A 23,467-nucleotide genomic window follows, 5' to 3' on the forward strand; every position below is an offset into this window, starting at 1 on the left:
AAAAAAGTTAGTGGTGACTGGGTGATTCCTGCAGCTAGCTACTTATGGCAGTCTCCAGTCACAGTCTGAACCAGCCTGTTTATCACCGTTGTTCCTACAGGTACGGAAGGAAGTTTTAAGTATTGCTCGTGTTCTTGACTCGAGCCAGGTGCTTAAGGTTTAGTGTGGGTTCAGCACAATTAACTGATAGCCTACTGGTGTGCATCCTCCCTCCCTTTCCTGATGTTACCTTCCATTGTTTATTGTAACACTAATACTTCCTCCCCACATTTGTTGCTTCACTAAATTTATACATTTGTGAGACTGACATTAGGTACCTCATTACTTTTGTCAAATTCAGTATTTATCTTGGTAAAATATTACTTCCTGCATACTTTAGGGCTTGACGTCTATATTCACAAATGAAGGTGTTTCAAGTTGACAGTTTCATATTGAAGAACTCAGATTTTTCAAGAATTGTACACTGGCACCTAAGTACATAATATTTTGAAAATGGAATAAACTGTTTTACACTGTATTACAATTTATTGTTTCCAAGAATGCTGAGTTTTAGAAGCCGAACTTTTGACTGCATGAAATTCAAGTAGTTATTAACATTTTGATTACAATGGCTTGAACATACAATATGAAATAATTTATACAAATAAAAAACATTAAAAATTACTTAAGCATTTCTATACAGGAGAAAATTACAGCAACTGTGACTGAAATAAATAGTTCTCAGACGATAACTGGGTAATTAAGGTCATCACACCTACTTTCAGGAACTTGATAATGAACACACCCCCAATCTTCATTACAAATAAATTTAATACATACTCAGCAATGACATAAAAAATCCTACAAGAAGACATCCAATACAAAAATTTTCAGTTGAGTAGAATGGTAGAAATTAGCTGGAATCAGCAAATACTACCATTATTACAATAATTATGACCAATTTTTGAATTACCAAATATAATGATAGTAATTACATAGTTTAATAACGCCAACAGGCTTTAAATTCGAGTTTACCCCTCCCCAAGTCGCCTTTTGTTTTCTTCACTTTGTAATACAATACCATAAAGTATAAACTCCACTGACATGAAAACAGTTTGCTCATGAGCCAACGAGACTAGATACTTGTTGGGCTCTGGATCATAGGTCCATCACGGGCAAAGCAGTTTGTGGAGTCTTCAGAAGAAAACTGCGCCTTACTGTCTGTCTGTGGCACGAAGTTTCTCTTCAACAGCTTCTTGAGAAGCTTCAGACATGTCTGTGGCCTGAAAAACAATACTAAAATTAGATTACTTCAACATTAACAATTGCCCTTTTTAGCCACTTTTACTTCAGAGATTTATTCTGTTACAGATTACATGTCTCAATTTAAGTCACCATTTTGTTCCCTTCCCAAATAAGATATCCTTTTTGTTAACTGCCTTTTTCTCAGATACAAATTTTTCTGGAGTACTTGTGTTTTCTTGCAAAAATTAATCAAAGTTACATTCAGCCATAATTCTGAAATAATTATAAATACCCTTTTCCTGATCAAGTTTATACGTTTAATTTTTTCTACAGTTACTACACGTAAAACTAGTTGTTACAGTATGAGCCAGTTGTATGCAACTTCTGTAAATATGTTTTAATTAAAATTTAAGTTCTCGTCTGATTCATCTACCTAAGACAAGTTAAGCACAGTAACCAACTACCAACATGATTTATTTTTTCAACTGGAATTCTTCCATCATCTTGATACAAAGGACTATGTAGCCAAAACATTTTTCCAGTTACTGCATTTCTTACTGCCCTATCTTTCCTGTCCTCCATAGCTTTTATCTTCCGCAGTATTCTCAGGCCTCAAATTCCATCACACAATATCACTATCTGCAAACTGTCCTGCAGTAACAATATTTTAGGAATAAGGTTGACCATACACTGAACAGCAGAATGACAACCCTTCACCTTCTCATTGACTGGTCTCTTACTCCTGAGGTATTCACATACTATCTGAGCTTTTCTATTGTGATCAACAGCAACTAAAGGGTGACAGCTTAATACTCTACAATAATTGGACATAAACATAATGGCCTCAATTCTAAAAAGTGGCTACTATATTATTTATAAGAAACATACCTGAATATACTTCTGCACACCAACCAACGATTTCTTCAGAGCATCGAAGCTAGAAGAGTACAACATCTTCTTCTTGACTTTGGCTGTGTCTGGGCACCAGGACATGAGAAACAGCTTCTGCTTCTTCGAGGCCTGAAATATCAATACCAGGATGTTAGGAATGTACTTAATTTTAGTACAATTTATACTCAGTTTGAAAAATTATGAAGAACTGAACTCTCAACCACCAAAATAATTTGAACTCGTTTAACATTTCAGGAGAGCTAATTATCAAATATGAAGAAAATCAATTATATCAACCAATGCTTCAAGCAATTTAAATGCAAGTCATAAAATCAGACAAACTTGAGAAACCCTATCTATATAGGCAACAGCAGCCAAGGACATATTCAGACAAGTCTCATCAGGACATAACACACACAAAACCATTTCCTCCTACATGGACATTAAATTTGTCACATGCAATGAATGAAGTGAAGTAAGGCTTTTCACAGATGCAGTTATCTATAATAAAGTACTATCTGAGAGATGCTGCATAAATATTCAGTCAGATCCTGCTAAGATTTCAAAGTGGTGCAGAGACTGGCAGCTTGCTCCCAACGTTCAGAAATGTAAAATTTTGCCCTTAAACTTAGTATCCTATGACTAATATCAATGAGTCATTGTTGGAACCTGCCAACTCGTACAAATACCAGGGTGTAACACTTTGTAGGGATATGAAATGGAATGTTCACATAGGTTCAGTCATGAGTAAAGCAGGTGGCAGACCTCTGTTTATTCGTACAATACTGTGAAAGTGCTATCCGTCTTCAAAGGAAATTGCTTACAACTGATTTGTGAGACCAGTTCTAAAATATTACTCAAGTGTGGGAAAATTACCAGATAGGACTAACAGGGGGTATTTAAAGCGTACACTCAGGGGCAGCACAAATGGTCACAGGTTAGTCCATTGGTAGGGAGGCTTGCAAGCCCCAACAATACAGATAGCATTACTGTAGGTGCAACCACAACTGAGGGGAATCTGTTGGGAGGCCACACAAACATGGTTCCTGAAGAGGGGCAGCTACCATTTTAGTAGTTGCAGCTGCAACAGGCTGGATAATTATGTGGCCTTCTAACACTATCAATGGCTGCAAGCAAGGGGAAACTACAGCTGTAATTTTTCCTGAGGGCACGCAGCTTTACTGTACGGTTAAATGACGATGGTGTCCTCTTGGGTAAAATATTTCTGAGGTAAAACAGTCCTCAATTCAGATCTCCGGGCAGGGACTACTCAAGAGACGTCGTTATCAGGAGAAAGACAACTGGCATTCTACGGAGCAGAGCATGGAATGTCAGATCCCTTAATCGGACGGGTAGGTTAGAAAATTTAAAAAGGGAAATGGATAGGTTAAAGGTAGATATAGTATGAATTAGTAGAGTTCGGTGGCAGGAGGAACAAGAATTCTGGTCAGGTGCATACAGGGTTATAAATACATCATCAAATAGGGGCAGGGGTTTAATAATGAATAAAAAAATAGGAGTGCGAGTAAGCTACTACAAACAGCTTAGTGAACGCATTACTGTAGCCAAGATAGACACAAAGCCCACACCTACCACAGTAGTACAAGTTTATATGCCAACTAGCTCCGCAGATGACTAAGAGAATGATGAAATGTATGATATAGAAATTATTCAGATCATGAAGGGAGGTGAAAATTTATTTGGGTGACTGGAATTCAATAGTGGGAAAAGGAAGAGAAGGAAAAGTTGTAGGCATATATGGAATGCGAATAAGGAATTTAAGAGGAAGCTGTCTGGCAGAATTTTGCACAGAGCATAACAATCATACCTAACACTTGGTTCAAGAATCATGAAAGAAGGTTGTATACACTTAAGAGGCCTGGAGATACTGGAATGTTTCAGATAGATTAAATAATGGTAAGATTTAGGAACCAGGTTTTAACTTTTAAGACATTTCCAGGGACAGATGCAGACTGGCTGCAATCTATTGGTTATTAACTGTAGATTAAAACTGAAGAAACTGCAAAAACTTGGGAGTTTAACCCTTTTAGTGCCAAATACGATCTGATCGTGATGTCCTTCTCATTCATTTTTTCCGCGCTTGAAGGGAAAGTTGTTAGTATTTCCTAGCCAAGACGCAGAAGGAAGGTCGAAGGCACAGCATATCGATCTTTTCGATTGTCAGTGCGATATTTCGAGTAAAATAAACTTCTCTGGTGGTTATTTACAGACTATTTTGCGGCAGCATGGCGTCGTCAAGTAAGAAGTTTCGGTTCGATACAAGTGATTTAGACAATAATATGATAAGTAGTGGAAGTGAAGATGAACTTGCAGGATTTGCAGAAAGTGAATCGGATTATGAGATGTCAGGTGGAGAAGAGTATTCTTCTTCTTCTTGTGAAGATTGTGCGTCAGCAAATGGCGACGACGACCAAACAGAACTAAATTGCAGTGCAAATACTTTTGTTGAAGTAATGGATGAGGCATCAGATAATCATCCTCCTCCAAGCTTTGTGTATGCAGAAGTACCAGGCCCTAAACATATACCAGCAAACGCCACACCAATTGATTTTTTCAATTTGTTCTTCTCACTGCAGCTTTTTACGATTATGGTGACAGACTAACAGATACGCTCGCCAGGTGATTCAGTCAATGCATTTATCGCCAAATTCGAGAATCAAACAGTGGCAACCAACAACTGTAGCAGAAATGAGGGCTTTTATAACAGTAATTTTGAATATGGGACTTATAAAAAACCGATGATTTTTAGTTATTGGTCAACTGATGCAAACCTGTTGACACCGTGGTTTTCACAAATGTTTTCACGCAACAGGTTTCAGTTGTTGCTGCGGTTTTTCCATTTTGTAGACAATTCGAAACTTCACCCTCCTGGTCACCCATTATATGATCCAACAGCCAAGTTTCAAGTGCTGGTGGATATTGCCAACAATGCTTTCCGTCGCTACTACACTCCACACCAGCAACTGAGTGTCGATGAAAGTCTTGTTGGGACAAAGGCGCACTCACAGCTAATCCAGTACCTTCCCAATAAACATCATCACAGATGGGGAGTCAAATTTTGGATGCTGTGTGATTCAGTCGTAAATTACTGCCTAGGGTTTTGTGCATACTGTTGTGCAAAAAATGACAATGACAAAAACGAAATAAAAGAATGGCCTGGGATACGTAGTCATGAAACTACTAACTCTTGGGAGCTACATGCAAAAAGGTTACCGCGACAACTTTTTTACATCTATTCCTCTGGCAGAAAAACTATTCAGTTGGCACTTATCTAACGGGAACGATTAGAAGAAACAGAAAATTCTTGCCCTGTGGTCTTCTGTCGAATTACGCTGTAGGTCAGCTAAAGTTTTTCAAGAAATCTTTTATACTTCTCTGTGGCTTCAGACAAATCGCAGAGAAATCCAGTCCTCTTTGTGAGTACATCATCCTCTGCTACATCATCAGAAAAGACAATTCGCAATAGACAGTCGGTCAAGAAACCGGATGTTATTTTTGAATATAAGAAGCATATGGGTGGCATTGACTCATCTGATATGATGGCATACTGCTATTTAGATGAGAGGAGGACTGTCAAGATGTGGAAGAAGGTAGTTTCAGCATAATTGCCAGGATGTTGCTGAATGCATATGTTTTGTATAAGGAAAGCCTAAACCCCAGCGACAAACCACTGACACGGCTGAAGTTTAACAGCATAGTCATTTGCAAACTTTCTAAACAGTGGTTTCAGGCAAGGACTGCAACCACAAGTGCAATAGACATAAATGTACCTGCTCCAACTGTATATGGTGTAGAGACTCTTCCAGTGAGAAAGGAACGCTACTGTAGTGTTTGTTCTACGAAGGATAAGAAGCGGCGTTCACGAACAGTGTGTGTTTGTTGCAAGAAAGGACTGCATCCTTCATGTGTTGGTCAGCATGTGTGCAAGTAGTTGTCATAACTGCAACCTCACATTTGTCAGTGATTTATGACTGAAGAAGAGCAAAACAATTTTTGTAATGTTATGTTCTTTTTGGTTTTCTCCTTAGTGAAATAAAAAAATTGTATTCCTTTATGGTGTTTTTGTTAAGGAAACTACAGAGATTCAATATATACACCTGAAATTTTTGAGTATATCATCATTTGATGGGTCTCAGAGTAAACTGAAATCAAAGTTTTCATTTTTTTCGATAAACCCCATCATGAAAATAATTTTTTTCTCTGAAAATATGTTCTTTGACAACGTGTATTGCACATATTACTGTAGCCAGCAGCATTCCCTAAAAATTAAAAAATTACATTCCTTTATGCATTAGTTTAGATTTTATTGCAAGTATGGCAGTTTACTGTAAAATAACATGGCACTTTTAACATGATCTTTTGAGAAAACATCTAGCATTAAAAGGGTTAAGAAGATGAGACAGGGATAAACTGACAGAACCAGAGGTTGTAGAGACTTTCAGGGAGCACATTAGGGAACAACTGACAAGAATACGGGAAAGAAATACAGTAGAAGAGGAATGGTTAGCTTTGAGAGATGAAATAGTGAAGGCAGAGGATCAAGTAGGTAAAAATATGAGGGCTACTAGAAATCCTTGGGTAACAGAAGAAATATTGAATTTAATTGATGAAAGGAGAAAATATGGAAGTGCAGTAAATGAAGCAGGCAAAAAGGAATACAAACATCTCAAAAATGATATTGACAGGAAGTGCAAAATGGCTAAGCAGGGATGGATAGAGGACAAATTTAAGGATGTAGAGGCATATCTCACTGGGGGTAAGATAGATGCTGCCTACAGGAAAATTGAAGAGACTTATGGAGAAAAGAGAACCACTTCTATGAATATAAAGAGCTAACAAGGAAACCCAGTTCTAAGCAAAGAAGGGAAAGAAGAAATGTGGAAGCAGTATATAGCTGGTCTATACAAGGGCAACGTACTTGTTGACACTTTATGAGAACGGCAAAGGACACAGATGTAGATGAAATGGGAGATATGCTACTGTGTGAAGACTTCAGCAGGGTACTGAAAGACTCAAGTCGAAACAAGACACCAGGATTGGACAACATTCCATTAGAACTATTGACAGCCTTGGGAGAGCCCAGCCCTGACGAAACTACCATCTTGTGAGCAAGCTGTATGAGACAGGTGAAATACCCTCAGACTTCAAGACTAATATAATAATTCCAATCCCAAAGAAAGCAGGTGTTGACATGTGATATCACTGATCTATCGGTTTAATAGGTCATGGCTGCAAAATACTCGGGGAAATCAGTTTGGATTTCATAGAAATGTTGGGACACATGAGGCAATACTGACCCTACAAGTTATCTTCCAAGATAGATTAAGTACAGGAATACCTATGTTTCTAGCATTTGTAGAAAGAACGCTTTTGACAATGTTGACTGGAATACTCTCAAATTCTGAAGGTGGTAAGGTCAAAGACAGGGGGTGAAAGGCTACTTATAACTTTTACAGAAACCAGATGGTAGTTATAAGAGTTGATTGGCACGAAAGGGAAGCCGTGGTTGAGAAGGGAATGAGACAGGGTTACAGCCTGTCCCCAATGTTGTTCAATCTGTATATTGAGCAAGCAGTAAAGGAAACAGAAGAAAAATTTGGATTAGGAATCCATATAGAAGAAATAAAAACTAAAGTTTTCAATAACATTGAAAGTCTGTCAGACAGTAATGGACCTGAAAGAGCAGTTGAACGGAATGGACAGCATCTTGAAAGGAGGATGTAAGATGCACATCAACAAAAGCAAAATGAGGATAATGGAATGTAGTCTAATTAAATCAGGTGATGCTGAGGGAATTAGATTAGGAAACAAGACACGAAGTAGTAAATGAGTTTTGTTATTTGGGGAGCAAAATAACTGATGATGGTTGGAGTAGGGAGGATATAAAATGTAGACTGGCTATGGCAAGGAAAGCATCTATGAAGAGAAATTTGTTAAGATCAAGTATAGATTTAAGTGTCAAAATCCGTTCTGGAAGTATTTGTATGGAGTGTAAACATGCATGGAAGTGAAACATGGATGTTAAGTGTAGACAAGAAGAGAATTTAAGGTTTCAAAGTGTGGTGCTACAGAAGAATGCTGAAGATTAGATGGGTAGACCACGTAACTAATGAAGAGGTATTGAATAGAATTAGGGAGAAAAAATTTGTGGCACAACTTTACTAGAAGGGATTGGTTGGTAGGGCATGTTCTGAGGCATCAAGTGATTACCTCTTTAGTATTTGAGGGCAGTGGGGAGGGTAAAAATCTTAAGAGGGAGACTTAAGATTTTACACTAAGCAGATTCAGAAAGATGTACATTGCAGTAGGTACTGGGAGATGATGAAGCTTGCACAGGACAGAATAGCATGGAGAGCTGCATCAAACCAGTTTCTGGACTGAAGACAACAGGACATACTCTCTGCCATGCACCTCAGTGGTTTGCAGGGCAGAGATGTAGCAAAAAGAATATCTCAACAGTTACACGTGTTTTGGAACACTTATGGTCTTCCATTACATGAGTGGCTGACGAAAGACAAATGACTACGAAACTTAACACTTCAAGGGGTTTTGACACTGTTTGCCTTCAAGATTTCAGGGACTGAACAGGTCCCTAATTTGTCAACAACAATTTGAAGTGTATGAGATAGTCAAATCCTGAACAACTTAAGGGAGTTGCAGGGTAGGTTGTGCTGGGAAGTAACTGAGAAAAATGTTTGGTAAGTGTTTCATTTCTGAGTTAATGAACACTTAAGTTAGCCAATCAAGCCACAGTACACAAATCCGAATTTGCCACAAGGGGTGGTATCACTAAATGTGTTCATGTGGTTTCCTGAAAACAAAGTGATACAATTATTGGACATGGGACAGTAGTAAGGATGAAACCCAAGTTAAAGGCTGAGCAGCCTCCTGCACTATCATTTACACTGTAACAACTTTAACTGTTTATGGCAGGCCACTTGAATTTGCACACAACTTGATTGGCTAGCTTCAATATTGATAGAGATATGTTGCACCATTTCATTTTATTTCTCAACAACGTACCCTGCAACACCCTTAAAGCTTTTCAGACTGTTCCTGACCATCCTGTATAACATTTGAAAATGTTTCTGTACTATGAACACCCAACAGATGTCTATTTGCATCTCTTTACCTAACAAAGCTTCAAATCCATTTAGAAACAATTTTGGGCTTTGCCATCTAAAAGCTTATCATCATATTAATACCTTAGTAATACACCAATTTTCACATTTGGTGTGAGGAAAATCTGTTTTTACAGACAACCATTTATCAAATTTTACTGACAACCAATTTTGCAGCGCACAATCCTGAAATCCTTATTTTTCTAGAAATTACCGGACATTACAGGTATCTTACACCCAAACGTAAAATTCATTTGGATAGCTGATCTCTAAACTTTCGATCTGCATAATCTATGTTTGGGGATCTGAAATTTTGTTAACTGTCTTCCAGGCCAACACTGGGCAAATCAAAACAATCTGGATTTCTAAACAGAACAGCACATCTTTCCTAATAATTCACTATTTCTACCCAGTAAATTGTAGACTTATACACAGATTATTCAAGTGCACGATAATCATTACATATCAATTGCGTGCCCTTGGTCACTTCAATGTTAAAGATGGACACTTATCTTTACTACTGTTTCTAGAAGAAACTCACCCTTTATCACATTGTACAACATACTTTCCTGAGATCATAAAAAAGAAGCTATCCACTCAACCTTACACATTTTAGAAAAACATTTTTGCAAGCTGACCCGTGTCAGCTGGATGTACAACTTCACAGTTAAGGGCTCAAATCAAATGATTTTAATAGCTATAAATATATTAATTACCAAAAAAACTCCAGAATTTTATTAATAAAATGCTTTAATTTTTTTCATGTATCACAACTTTAAGTTTTCTACCTGCACTTTCAGTTTTAGTGCTCAATATAACTTAAAGAGTGAGTGACTGTTTAATCACACTTCCAAGTAAATTCACAAATTTCAGCATAATTAAAGATGTGCTATCTCTAATTGGTTACCATCTTTTAAACTCTGTATCGATCAAGTAACAAAGAAAAATTTAGTATTGATCCATCAGATTTTGTATGAGAAAGCTGACCACACACAGGGTGAAAAGACTGCTCACTGTGCCATCTCATCCCAGCAGGGCAAAAGTCAACACAAATTGTTATTTGAACTGCTTTATCACCCTACTTGCCAGTTCTAGTCCCAAATTGATGTTCCCTCAGCTGAAAGTTGAACTGAGGGCAAATTTGTCAAGTGAAGATGCTATGACCAATTTTGCAAACAAGGACACTTATTTGGACAGGACAAAGATGGAAGCACCATTTGGAGAAGTGTATAGACTTCCAAGGAGATTACGTTGAAAATTACGAAAATTAAAAAAACATCTCTTCATTAGGTATGAAACTTTAACAGTAAACCCCAATTTTTAAAGATTTACCCAGACTAATGTATAAACATTTGAAAATGTGATTTCACAAGTGAGTTAATGAGTTAAATATTTGACAACCATGTAAGAAAGATGAAGTTCAGAAATCAGAATTATACTTCCAATTTGATGGAAGCCACTATACTCCCATTCTGGAATACTGGATGAATAAAAGTCCAGGTATTTGTATGCCATCAGTTTATGCTGCCTCATGACTTGATACTTTTCTTATTGTGTTAAACTTCTACTGTTTTACCAGTAGGTTAAAACAGCATTTTTAATTTTTTATTCCATCAATTAAATAATATTTAACAAGTTTGTTGCCCTGGAAGCCCATTAGGCAACCAGAATTAAGAAAATGCAACTATTACTGTAAGCTAAAACCTATCCCAATAGTTCCTTATTCCATACATTGGTAAATAATATGCTGATAGTGCCTTTCAACACAGACTGTTATACCAATTTAACATTTAAAATCTGTGGCTGCCCTTTAAGCAACATGGCACAAATGCTAGAAATATATTAGCAGTATCTGTAAGTAACAGTGCGCAACTGAGCCAGCTGTGTTCATTCTGCACAAAGGGATTTAATATTTTGCAGCAGTACCATCGGGTGTTCCAACTTCATTCCGCAACTCCCACTCCAGCCATTGCTAACCCCAAGAACTTAACAGTGGTGTAAGCTTTGTATCAGGCCACTACTGCAACTAACAATTCATATCTAATTACCGTATTTACTCGAATCTAAGCCGCACTCTAATCTAAGCCGCACCTGAAAAATGAGACTGGAAAACAAGGAAAAAAAATTTCCCGAATCTAAGCCGCACCTGAAATTTGAGACTCGAAATTCAAGGGGAGAGTAAAGTTTTAGGCCGCACCTCCAAATCTAAACAAAGTTGGCCCATTGTAATACGAGACAATTTAGGACGAATGAATGGCGATACAGCTACAGTAGTTTGGTTCGCGTAGTAAGCTTAGCAGTTAAGCTTCGCCAGGTAGCCATTGCTATGCGTCAGGCGCTCCGTCCATATTTATACGGGTGCCCTCCCTTTTCCACGTGCTTCGTCTGGTTTGGATTGATTGCTTATTTTTCTTTGATCTGATAAGTGCCGTTCTCTTTGTTATAGGTGTTTACGTCACTAAGCTGAAAATGCATTACTGTACTGTGTCATGCACTGTTTGTCGCATTCTGATAATCCGTGTTTACGACCTGTCCCGCTCGCGGCATGGCTTGCTTTTGTGCGCGCTACCGCCGCTTACAATTAAAAATAGAGAAAGAGAGGAATCTTCTCATTAGCGAAACAATGGCAAGAGACTGCTATTTGTTGTTAGTTACTAACACTGCTGCTTTCTTTGACGATGATCAACAAGAACCAAATAATAGACTGCGTATGATAGAAGATGTTCTGAACGAGAGTTTAGCGAAAATTTTTCTCCGTTTGAAAATCTTTGCAGACGCCTCTTTAGTATATAACATTCTGCACAGAAATTAGTCATCTTAGATTTAAAAATCTAGTCAATTCACGTGCTTCATTTCTGACTGTATCACTATTAGGCATAAGAATAATACGAATATAAACATGAAATGATATGTATATTCTTCCACGTTTGATGTTGCCTCACTCTAGTTTCGCAGTTTATTAAGTAGACAGGATTTAAATGAAATAGCAGCAAACACGAAACAATTCATGCCAAAATGTTTGTATACATATTATTCTTATGGCGAAGAGAATACTGCATGTGATTCACAATTCATAAAAGTTCCTATTAGCAACCATCTCTTCTCATAGGTAGAAAAAATTCAGAACGTAGAGTTGGCCATATTGACAAACATCCCAAACAGTCTTGCCAGTCGGATTTTCGTAGTACAGTACACTGAAATGTTGCTACATTTGAAGATGACCAATACGGAATTTGTATTTACTTCGTTGGATATAATGTATGAAAATGCAGTGGTCGAAACTCGGGTCGGAGAAAAATCTCGTCTTCCACCTTTTTTTTAATTTTATTTATTAACTGACGCAGAGGTTTTGGCGCCAGTATTTATCTTTGTGCCTGAAAAGCATGCCTGTGAATCGCTACATATATTCGATGGCAGAAGTTAGTTGTGGCGGCACCTACCAACATTTTTCAGAACTTCCGCTTGCTTTGCACTCGATTCTAAGCCGCAGGCAGTTTTTTGGATTACAAAAACCGGAAAAAAAGTGCAGCTTAGATTCGAGTAAATACGGTATCTCAATTTTTAACATAATACTTGGGTTTTCTGTATGCCATCCACAAACTTTAGTGTCTAGGTAAGTGCCCTGCTCCTTGCCACTGCACATTGCCCCACTATCCACCTTGTGTGCATACCACAGTAAGATTTATTGCACAACCTTTTGTTTATCAAGTACATTCAAATGTCTTACTTGCAATCAGAAAATGGCATTACAAAATGAAGCTGAGAGTCACTTCCACCAAGCATTTTATCACACTTAATAGTTGGGCAGACGTGTAGAATGATTAAACTTAACAGCACCTGACTACATGTAAGTGACACACTACACATTCTGCCACATCTAATTTTATAAACCTCTTTTATAGAACTTAGATGCCATCTGGCACCTCTAACACAGGATACCAACAAATTTTTGAAGAATATATTCTAATTCTGTCATTTGATTTCTAACCTTTAGACGGAAAACTAATAAGTAGTTTTGCATGGTAATTTATGGGATGTCATCTCTACCTTACCTCAGAAGTGCCTTGACATTGGTGCGTGTATTCGAAGTCGAACAGACCATATCGACATTCACCAGTACCACCCTTTTGAAGGTCTTCTAGAAATTGATCGTATGTAGCATTGCGTTCACCTGATGGACAAAAGGACGCAGTTAATCATATGTAACAATCTACATGCAAATTAACACATGCACTGCCTCATGGCAGTTTTCAAACATAAGGCATGCATAAATGTTATTTAACTAACATTCCCTCCTGAGAGGAAATAACAGGCCTGGGTGGTTAAGAAAGAGTTCTAACTGATCTTTCAGCAAGTTATGAAATTTAATGTGGTCTCCATTCTAAGATTTTCAAACAATTTCTATAAAAATTACTTCAGAATTAGACCTACACTTTTTGTAAACTGAAAACCAGCTGCAACATGAAATTCTCCAATGTTACAAATTAGTTTTCACTCCAAGTCATTTGGGAGTATGCTAAATTTTTATGAAATGTTTGAATTACCATGACATCTTGGCAACCACAATTATCAAAGAGGATGTAAAAGTTTGATGTAAAAAACTTAACAGGTTAAAACTATGACTTTCACAGCCAAAGGTCCCTTTTTTGTTTTGGTTTTAGGGCGCAAAACTGCTATGGTCATTAGCGCCCGGTCCGTGACTTAAGCAACAGTAAAAAACCGAAAATGGAAACCAGCAGCAATGGGAACGAAAGTCATAAAATTGGAGAAACTAAAAGCAGAAGGAAGGCTTAAAAATCCACTACAGAAAGGGGTTGGTTGTCCCCAAAAAAAGCTTCAAATGACTGACGTCATTTCACTGGCACGAATAAACTCGAGAACGCGATCGGCTGAGCACGTGTCAAAATAGGGGCACTCAAAAGGTGTCTTACCGTCCACAGCTGAGAGCAGTGGGGACAGAGTGGGGGAGGATCGCCGCTTAAAAGATGTCGATGGCAAAAAAAAGAGTGCCCTAATCCGGAGTCTAGCTAAAATTACCTCCTCCCGACAACGCGTTCGGGAGGAAGAGGTCCAAGCACAAGGAAGAGCTTTCACGTCCCGCAATTTATTATGGGGAAGTGTCGACCAATGTGCGTGCCATAAATGAACAACACGACATAAAACGCTCGTTAGATCGGCGAAGGGAATCGATTGGATAGCTGGTCGAAGAAGAGAGACTGCAGCCTTGGCTGCAATATCGGCCGCCTCATTTCCACAGGTACCAACGTGTCCCGAGAGCCAGAGGAACACCATCGAGACGCCCCCAGGTGGAGCAAGCGCAGACAGTCCTGAATCCGGTGGACCAGAGGGTGCACAGGGTAAAGAGCTTGGAGACTGAGGAGTGAGCTGAGAGAATCTGAGCAGATGACGTACTGTATCCACTGATGGCGGCGGATGTAGTGGACAGCCTGGAGAACAGCGTAAAGCTCCGCAGTATAAACCGAACACTGGTCGGGAAGCCGAAAGTGATTTGGGGTGTCGCCAACAATATAGGCTCTCCCTACACCTAACGATGTTTTCGAGCCGTCGGTGTAAATAAATGTGGCTTCCGTCATTTGTGCACATATAGCAGCAAATGCCCGGCGAGAAACAAGTGAAGGGGTACCATCCTTGGGAAATCGACAAAGGTCACGGAGCAGGCAGATCCGGGGACGGAGCCAATGCGGTGCTGTACCCCAAGTTGTCAAGAAGGTTTTAGGAAAGCGGAAGGAAAGAGAATGGAGCAGTTGACAGAAGCGGACTCCCGGTGGTGGTAGTAGTGAGGAGAGGCGGCCTGCATACCCTACATCAAAGGAGGCGTCGAAAAAAATGTCATGGGCTGGATTAGCCGGCATGTAAGACAGATGGCTAGCATAACGACTCAGAAGGACTGTTCGCTGATTGGACAGCGGAGGTTCAGCAGCCTCAGCATAAAGGCTTTCCACATATAATTAGTCGCTGTCACTGAAGTGGAACATAAGGTAGAAGTTTAATGCTGTCATTTTCATTTGAAGAGTTTCTTGGCTACACAGATTGTAACAGGAATGACAAGTACTGAGTACTTTCAGATTGAGTTTGAACCATCACATTAAACGAATGATTAAACAAAGCATTTTACAAGGACAACTAAGCACACAGAGCAACACACCACCATTAAGTGTGTGAATGATGCTTCACACTGTTTACATGTCCAGCACATTCTCCAGCTTTAAATTCAGGTGACATACCTCATACTGAATGCTCGACAAGAAAGAAGCTGCCTGCAACTCAAAACTGCTGCCCAGTATTTCACAAAATGTGTCAAATTTTACTTCATGTTAGACCAATGTGTAATGATGGAAACTCTAGAAATGGAGTTTTATGTCCAATAAATGTTGTTATAATTAAAATGCTGGCAACACTGCTGCCTGCCATCATGGATCCCTCACTTATGGCATACAGATCTACGAAACATTCTGAAGACAAGTTTTGATTTAAGTTTTCACTTACCTATATATTCCACATCAATCTGTTTTTCATCTCTAATGAAGAAAACAACATAACGATGTTTCTTATCTTTCTTTATTTCTTCATATGTAGTTTTACACGCATCTGACACTGTTACCCCAGAAGCCTGAAAGTAGAAAAGATGCATAGTAATACATGAAGTCCTAAAAAATGGGCTACTACACATTTTATATGGCATTTATCACCCTTAATCTATTTCACTATGTAGAATGTTATTTAATTACTTTAACATTCATTGTATGAACAAACATGGAAGCATTGCACACTACATATAACTGTATGAGGGAGTACCCTTAACACACACCTCATACAGGAGGATTGAGGTTCATGCTTTGGCCCATCCTGAATTCAGCTTTCCCAAATCACTTCAGGTTACAGCCAGAACAATTACTTCAAGGTCAAAGCCAACCATCTATGTTTAGACCTATGACACACTCATATTAGCTGACAATTTCTATTAATTGTAAAATGATACTTGATCAACTAAACTGATCATGTTAATCTGGGGCAAACAGTGTATTTTTATTTATTGACCAAATTTATTTTTCAAGAAATGGGTATTTTAAGTCCTGTGAAGAAATATGTTTTATGTTAACAATCTTCCGTCAGTTCTTGGTAGAACAATATAATAAATGAAAAGCACCAGTTTTAGAACAAAAATCAAACTGGTCCTTTTCATTTATTAAATGTTTTTCTTAACTAAACACTCATTCACTATTTTATCAGTAAAACAATGATATCCTTGTCCCAGCAGCACTAGTCAGAAGATCTGTTTATTATATGAGAAAGTTCCTGTACATGCATTCGGCTACTACATCTCTGCCCCCTTCCCCCTGCCTGTCAAGTGATTTTTTTTTTGATTACTTCCACTTTAAGAGTATTGTTATTACTTCAATTACCCTAATTTTTCCAAACCATGGGAAAGTGAGAAATGGTGTTAATTTTCACATTTCAAATGCAGAGTCTAGCAAATACTATAAATGCTATACTTTCCTTTGCACTTTTAATTTTCCATTCTGACACGGCAATTCTCTTGGTAGAATTAACACAATATCCATAACAAATGAATTTTTCTATCTGAAATGTCGTGTGGTCCCTAGCAACTGTGCGTTTTTTTTTGGCAATCCAAGGTACTAATACTACAAGACCAATCTGGAGCTTTAGTGCAATGGACTGTTACAGGAGATGAACACACACCACTACCTGTTAACCTCCACAATATTTTTATTGTGTGGGTTACACAGTTTTAAGCCTACATGTCCGACAAGTCGATCACACACATCTGCATGTAATTAACACCTGTAATTCTAAATTTCTGAATAGGAATTACAGCAGGGTCTCAAACTTCTTTAAATTTGGACGACAAATGTGGCTGCGAGATTTTTCGTCTGCGGGGTACGCTAAATGGGAACTAAATAACATTTTTCGCCGTCAAGAGCAAACAAAACCAGGCCACGAAAGCCCGGGGTCGTGTCGCGCGCTCCCCCCGCGGGAGGCGCTCCGTCCGCCCCGCCCCGTTGCGCTGGCTCGGCATTACCATATATAGGCAAACAGCGGCACAGAAGGCAGGCGCGCGCGCGTGTGCTATCGGCCGCCGGCTCCCGCCTTTCACTGCATTCCCCTCCCACTACGGCAACCTTGGCGTAGAGAAATCGCGGACGTGAGTCACCTGTCGCGTTGCGCGGAGGTGTGCGAAGTCTCATGAGACACCAGCCAGATTCAAATGCTGTACCAGATCGTTCAACGTTAAAACAATTTCGCAGTCTAATCTGCAGTCTATGGTATTTCCTATTAATACGTCCGTCTTTATATTTGGGTGCAATATTTTTAGGTAACATATTACTCCTACCACCTTCTGCTAAATCTGAAAGATTTGGGGACGAGCAATAGCGTCTTGATGCGTCATGTTGATATGAGTCAGTCAACCTGCCACTGTCTCGCCGTGTTGCCACATTGTAGAACGCTGCTGCCTGTTTTACCGACGCTTTTCCATTACGGGAGGGAGCAATGCTTTTTCCTTACTTCTTCTGGGATATGTAGAATTTCGCAATTCATTTACAGAAATGTGACAGACACGACTGACCATGCTTAACACTAATAACGGAATAACGGGGGGGGGGGGGGGGGGGGGGGTCGATGTAGGGAAGGGTAAATGGGTGCAAAAGGAATGCTGTTAACACACAATCCACATGCTATTTTACCGGCATATCTAATCCTGCGCTTTCGGCACATTCACTGATGACCGATGTTCAGTCAGCCGCAACAATCTGCTAGAACAAGCACAATACATTCAATGCATTTGAAGCCACCAGTCCTACACCACCTTAACACAGCAATTTTTATATACTATGCATGTGAAAATTAAACCAACGAAATTTATGAACGCGTTGAAGTGTGTTCTGAAATATGTTTACCTATAAGTCAGCTGAAACAATTTCACATTTAACACTGAATTATTTGGTAAAACTGATACGCGATGATGCATTTCGCAAAAAAGTTCTGGGGTCTAGGATAGGTCAAAAAGCCTATTCCTTTCGCTCTAACTGAAAGATTTAAGAAAAACATTTAGAATAAAAATCAAGAAGTTGACTATTTCAAATTATGGTAAAATTAAGGTGCTCACAGAACTACCTCGCCTCTGCCTGTGTGACTAATGCGTCAGAAGGAGAATTCTGCGTGATAAACTGTTTTGGCCGGTACCTGTACGGCAAGAGTGGAAAAAGGAGCTTAGCATCGGTGTTACCAAATACCTAGAGAGAGAGAGTACGGAGCGGTGTTCGAAGCAGTAAACGCAAAATTTTCGGACAAATGTGCGACAGTCAATTCATTTTAAGAAACGATGGCGAAATAGTTTGAACGTTCAGTTATTTTACTGGACAGAAGGCTAATGTGGGCTCTATGACTCAACCAACTATTCTAGTGGCTCCGTTCATGCACGTGCCTGAGGTCTACGCAGATGCTGGCCGTATTTCTACAGTTCGAAATCACTGTAAAGCGGTCATGTCTCATACATTCAGCAATAAACATCGCTACGGCGCAACAGCTTCGTACCCGCTGTGATTTTGGCGCCCCACCACTGCTCACGATGTTAAGACATACTGCGTTATTTGGGCATTCCACACTGTATTCCGAGCTAAGTAAGTTTCATTGCACTATGTTTTATCGACTGGAGCTCAATGCCATGACTAATCTGGCTGTGACACCTCACGAGCCATTCGGGGAATTGCCTCTTCGAAAAAATTCACCACGCAACGAAATCCCGGAATTCACGTCCTAACACGTAACGAGTGCACAATCGGAGGAAGCTGCACCCTTTTCTTTATGCATGTTGAAGTCATTGGCCTAGACTTGCGCAGCCTTCGTTACGAAATCACCGCCCAGATAGTACTTTGAGACGAGTCTTCTCTACACTTACTGTGTGCTCAGTTCATTTATGAAAACTGCATTCGTACTGTAGCCTCTAATACTGAAAGGTCCGTCATTGAGAAAATCTGGCATGTCCGAAGATGGAAGAACTGTGGCGGCGTGTCTTACTACTAGAGCGTGAGCCCGTTTTAGCTCCGACGCGCCCAAACCGCTGCCAGGCTGCGACTATTTCGGTCGATCCCCCACAAGCCCGGCGCCTCCTGCCGCACTGCAGGACCACTCGCTCAGTCAACGCCCCTGACCGGTTAAGATGGCGGTGCGGCACTCTGGGGAAACTACTTCCACTTCCAGCCGCGTTTCCGCCGGAAGTACGCATCGACTGCTGCTCGGTGCGAACGATTGATCCTTATAGAACTCTAGCAAACAATGGGAGCTTAAGAACGTTCTGACGTGCATATAACTGCACAAAGCCTTATTACAAATGCAAATTTTTCCACATGACAATGAAAAATCCCTGACTAACATTTATATTAAAATATAAACAGAGTTAATTGTATGCAAACTCAAAACTACGCCAGGGGATTACGCCAGTACAAAATGTACCAGTATTAAAAGTATTTCTTGTGACAACTTATGTATCAAACTTTATGGCCAGTCCACAGTTTTGAAACTTATTCAAATGTTTACTGTTATCTTAAATAGCTTGGGATTCACTTTCAAAACTAGACACACACACACACACACACACACACACACACACACACACACACATACACACTTTTTCCAGCAAATGAATGCTCACAACTTACATTAAGACTTAACATGTTTCCACATATATAGCATATTCATTTACAATATTTTCACACAGATGCTTCTGGAGGTCTACACACTGGTCACGTAACGTTGATATGACTGTAGGTCATAATGAACAAAAAATAGGATGCTCATTTGTAGAGGGAGACCAAGGCTTTACTAAGCAGGTTGAAATGGATGTAGGTTAGGTTGCAATAGTTGCACAGAAACAAGGCATATACAAGCACACATACAAGAGACTAGTATGAAGAGCACCACCAAATCAGTCTTGACTGAATATGATCCTGTTGGAGGTGGTATGTAACAGCCTTCAGCCTTTGAACTGACTTACCCAACTATTAAGAGGAACCTACAGTTAAACTGACTTATCCACAACCCAATCTGGTCTTTTTATATTGAACACATTACTGTAATACAGTCTTCCTAATATTAAGTCATTTCACTATGTTGAACTTCTGCTGATCTTTGACATCCTTTTCCAGACACTATAGGATACAACTGATGCAACTTGACTAGTTAGATGAAAGGTGATAAAGATCTTCTGGCTAAATTAAAATTAGAAATTGATCAAAATAAAGGTAAGGGAATAATTATGTTGGGCATCTTACAGCACCATCCAGATATTGACACTAATGTAAAAAATTCCATTCATCAGAACCCCCAATACCTTCAGAGGCACAAGGAAACAGCAATATGCAATTAAAGCTTTAAGATATTCTGCAATGCACCATTTAAAATCTTAAACCGAAGTTTAACTACAACCCAAGGTCCTTAACACAAAAACGTAATCAACAGGACAGCAAAAGAACTGTTAGCAGTTGCAAACTTTTCCCCACTTTTCAGTATTACCAAATAAAGCTCCAAGGGGAATAATGAGCTAAGAAGGTACAGTCCATTCCGTTAAGCAGTTTTGCTAACTTTTCAGCAGATTTATTGAACAGTGCAGAATTTCAAGCCCCAAAAAATTCCAATCAAGAAAATCCTACCACATTGGGGAAAAGCATTACCAATAGTGGACTCTATACACTGAAGAAACTAGCAAGTTACAGCATCAAAACAAAGCACAACCTCTTTATAAATAAGGTTGCAACAATAGAATGTGCCTAACAAACATCTTAAATCATTTTTAATGTTGGCCCATCAATCCTCAGCTAAAAGCAACGAGTTTTAAGTTGTCTGTAACTGAACAGACAGTTTCCACTTTGTCAGACATATTTCAGCCTTAATTACTGCAGAAACTATAGTGGCATGGCTGGAACCTAGTTACTGGACCCCATACATTTTTTTCATGGCACAAACATCAGGCTTCCTACTGGTGGAGGAGACGAGAGTTTTAACATCTTGTCGACGAGGTCATTAGAGACTAAGCACAAGCTTGGATTAGGAAAGGATGAGAAAGCATATAAGCTGTGGCCTTTGTCAAAGGCACCAACTTCACTACTGATCCATTTGTTACCAAAAAAATTTTCTGCTTTCACATTCACTGGCTGTGCCAACTCACAACCAAACTGTCACCTCCCAAAGTAACCTAGGCCTCAGTTTCCACTACACATATATGAACACAAAGATTTCAGGGGTCCAATACATAACTTCAGCCAGAGCATGAGTATACACTCAAATGCAGCACACCCTAAAAATCAATATTTAACAAAATCAATTCACTCAAGATTCATACTACTTACTGTCACATTTGACAAGAGCATCATTGATACACTCACCTGTGTATGCAACTCATTCATTCATTAAAAAATGCAATTTCTCCAAGTCAGAAATCTGAACATCTGTTAATACAGAACACACTGTATGCAGTAAAGTTTGATTACATTGGGTTCATATGAACAGCTAATTTACCAAATCTGATAGCACTGGCTACCAATTTATGCCTATCCACCTAATTTTGTAGATGTCTTCCTCATCTTGTCACATAAATGACATCCTCTCAAATTCTTTTGCCAACAAGAATTTTGCAACCATGCTCACTAGAGCAAAACATATCACTGACTAGCAAACTACAGTGTGTAGCACATCTCCTTGGAAAGACCACTACTTATTTAAATATTGCAGTGAATCCAAAAACTCATTTTGTACTGTCTAATATACAAACTGATTTCAGGTCTGAACTGACATTTCAATGAGAGGGGAACTGGTTCTCCCACTTTAGTTTGTCATCACTGACTTAGTTCACACTTTATACTAACTATAGAACCACAGCCCACAGCTAAATAAAGCAAATTATACAGCACTTAAAACCACTAGCAGTCATTTTAACAGTACAGGAGCACTGATGCTTAAACTGACTAAGCTAAGTGTCTCCATGAAGCAAGACTTGTGGAAAATTTGACTGCTGGTTGCAGTGGCAAACTTCTGTTTCCATTATTACACGAGCCTACATATACATTTGAAATTGCCGGAAAAATAGAGAACCTGGAATCCAACACAAAATTACTACCCCAGCACTTGTCAAACCACATGCAGCTAACTGTCCCAACTTCAATCTCATGACAAGCTGATGAAATCAGAATGTGCTGACCAGGAAAAAAAATATCCTACGAAAGAGCTCAACTGAAAACGTCTGCCGACATTCCGCGGTGGAAAGTTATACCGTAAAATCATATGACAAGACAGCCAAACCAACCTCGTGTACACACCAATGCAGAAAACTTGGCTTGATATAAATTTAGGAGGACCGAGACAAATTGACTTACTACTAAACATTCGCAACGCCATGAAACCTCCCTATGCCAGTAGCACACCAACATAACCAACTGAAATTAACGGCGTTCACATGTTGCCAACACTCAAACCTATCAACACATCATCCAAAATTTGCGAATAGAGCAGGAGCCAAAAATAGATAATACGCTTTACATAACTTAATTTACTTTTACCTACCGAGAATTACGGGCAGCTGAAACACGACACTACACAAGCAAGTAACGCTATGTTTAACAGTTATCACTACTGAACTTCAAAGGGCTGTATCCATACGTTCAAGTGTCAAATGACACCTAATTGGGGAAATTATCTGCAAATTGAACGATATATACATATTCTTTATTTAAATAAAGGCGCTAAGTTCAAGATCAATTATTAGAAAGGAAATTTCTTCCGGTATAACTTATTTGACACGACACCTGAGGTGTCAGGACAGTAATACCTTATAACTTAACTGACAGCTTGAATGACATTTCTCAGAGAGACGACGTAACAGCTTTCTATGCCGATATAATATTATGAAGATGGCGGCGCCGGCGTGCAGAACCGGTGAAAAGTATGGAGGAAAAAGTACGTTACTCAATTTTACTACATTCATAGACTATTCCTACTACAATCACGGAAACTTTTCTTACCATTTCCCTTCAACAAATTCCACTGCTCCGGGTAACGTGTTTTTTTTTCCCGTCACTGTACTACAGCACAAACTCTCCTTCACACACAAGATGAAAGGGTGTTCACTGATGACTGACCACTTTGCCTCTGCTGCGGAGTGTATCACTACGCCGAAT

At 39.2% G+C, this 23,467-nt stretch overlaps 1 protein-coding gene across 3 annotated transcripts; it reads right to left on the bottom strand.

Annotated features, from left to right (window-relative positions):
- Positions 1-792: 792 nt before the first annotated feature.
- On the bottom strand, positions 793-23,467 carry LOC124772789 (cofilin/actin-depolymerizing factor homolog). 3 transcript variants are annotated; one of them, XM_047249349.1, is made up of 6 exons: positions 23,312-23,391; positions 17,984-18,052; positions 15,765-15,888; positions 13,310-13,428; positions 2,113-2,244; positions 793-1,262 (listed from the first exon to the last, which is right to left on the bottom strand). In XM_047249349.1, exons 2-6 carry the CDS (start codon positions 17,987-17,989, stop codon positions 1,194-1,196), a joined length of 450 nt encoding a protein of 149 aa, XP_047105305.1. In that variant the 5' UTR covers positions 17,990-18,052; positions 23,312-23,391; the 3' UTR covers positions 793-1,193. The 3 variants fall into 3 exon arrangements, with proteins under 3 accessions (XP_047105305.1, XP_047105306.1, XP_047105307.1); XM_047249350.1 differs by having other exon boundaries at positions 17,984-18,049; positions 23,312-23,369; XM_047249351.1 differs by lacking the exon at positions 17,984-18,052 and having other exon boundaries at positions 23,312-23,467.

Source organism: Schistocerca piceifrons, chromosome 2 (assembly GCF_021461385.2).
Source record: "Schistocerca piceifrons isolate TAMUIC-IGC-003096 chromosome 2, iqSchPice1.1, whole genome shotgun sequence".
Classification (NCBI taxonomy): Eukaryota; Metazoa; Arthropoda; class Insecta; order Orthoptera; family Acrididae; genus Schistocerca; species Schistocerca piceifrons.

What these genes read in the sequence shown, in the direction of transcription:
- LOC124772789 (XM_047249349.1), bottom strand. An exon ending in GATTGATGTGGAATATATAG is followed by an intron (nt 13,429 to 15,764) that starts GTAAGTGAAAAC and finishes TTTGTCCATCAG; the next exon opens with GTGAACGCAATGCTACATAC. An exon ending in GTGTGCAGAAGTATATTCAG is followed by an intron (nt 1,263 to 2,112) that starts GTATGTTTCTTA and finishes ATTGTTTTTCAG; the next exon opens with GCCACAGACATGTCTGAAGC.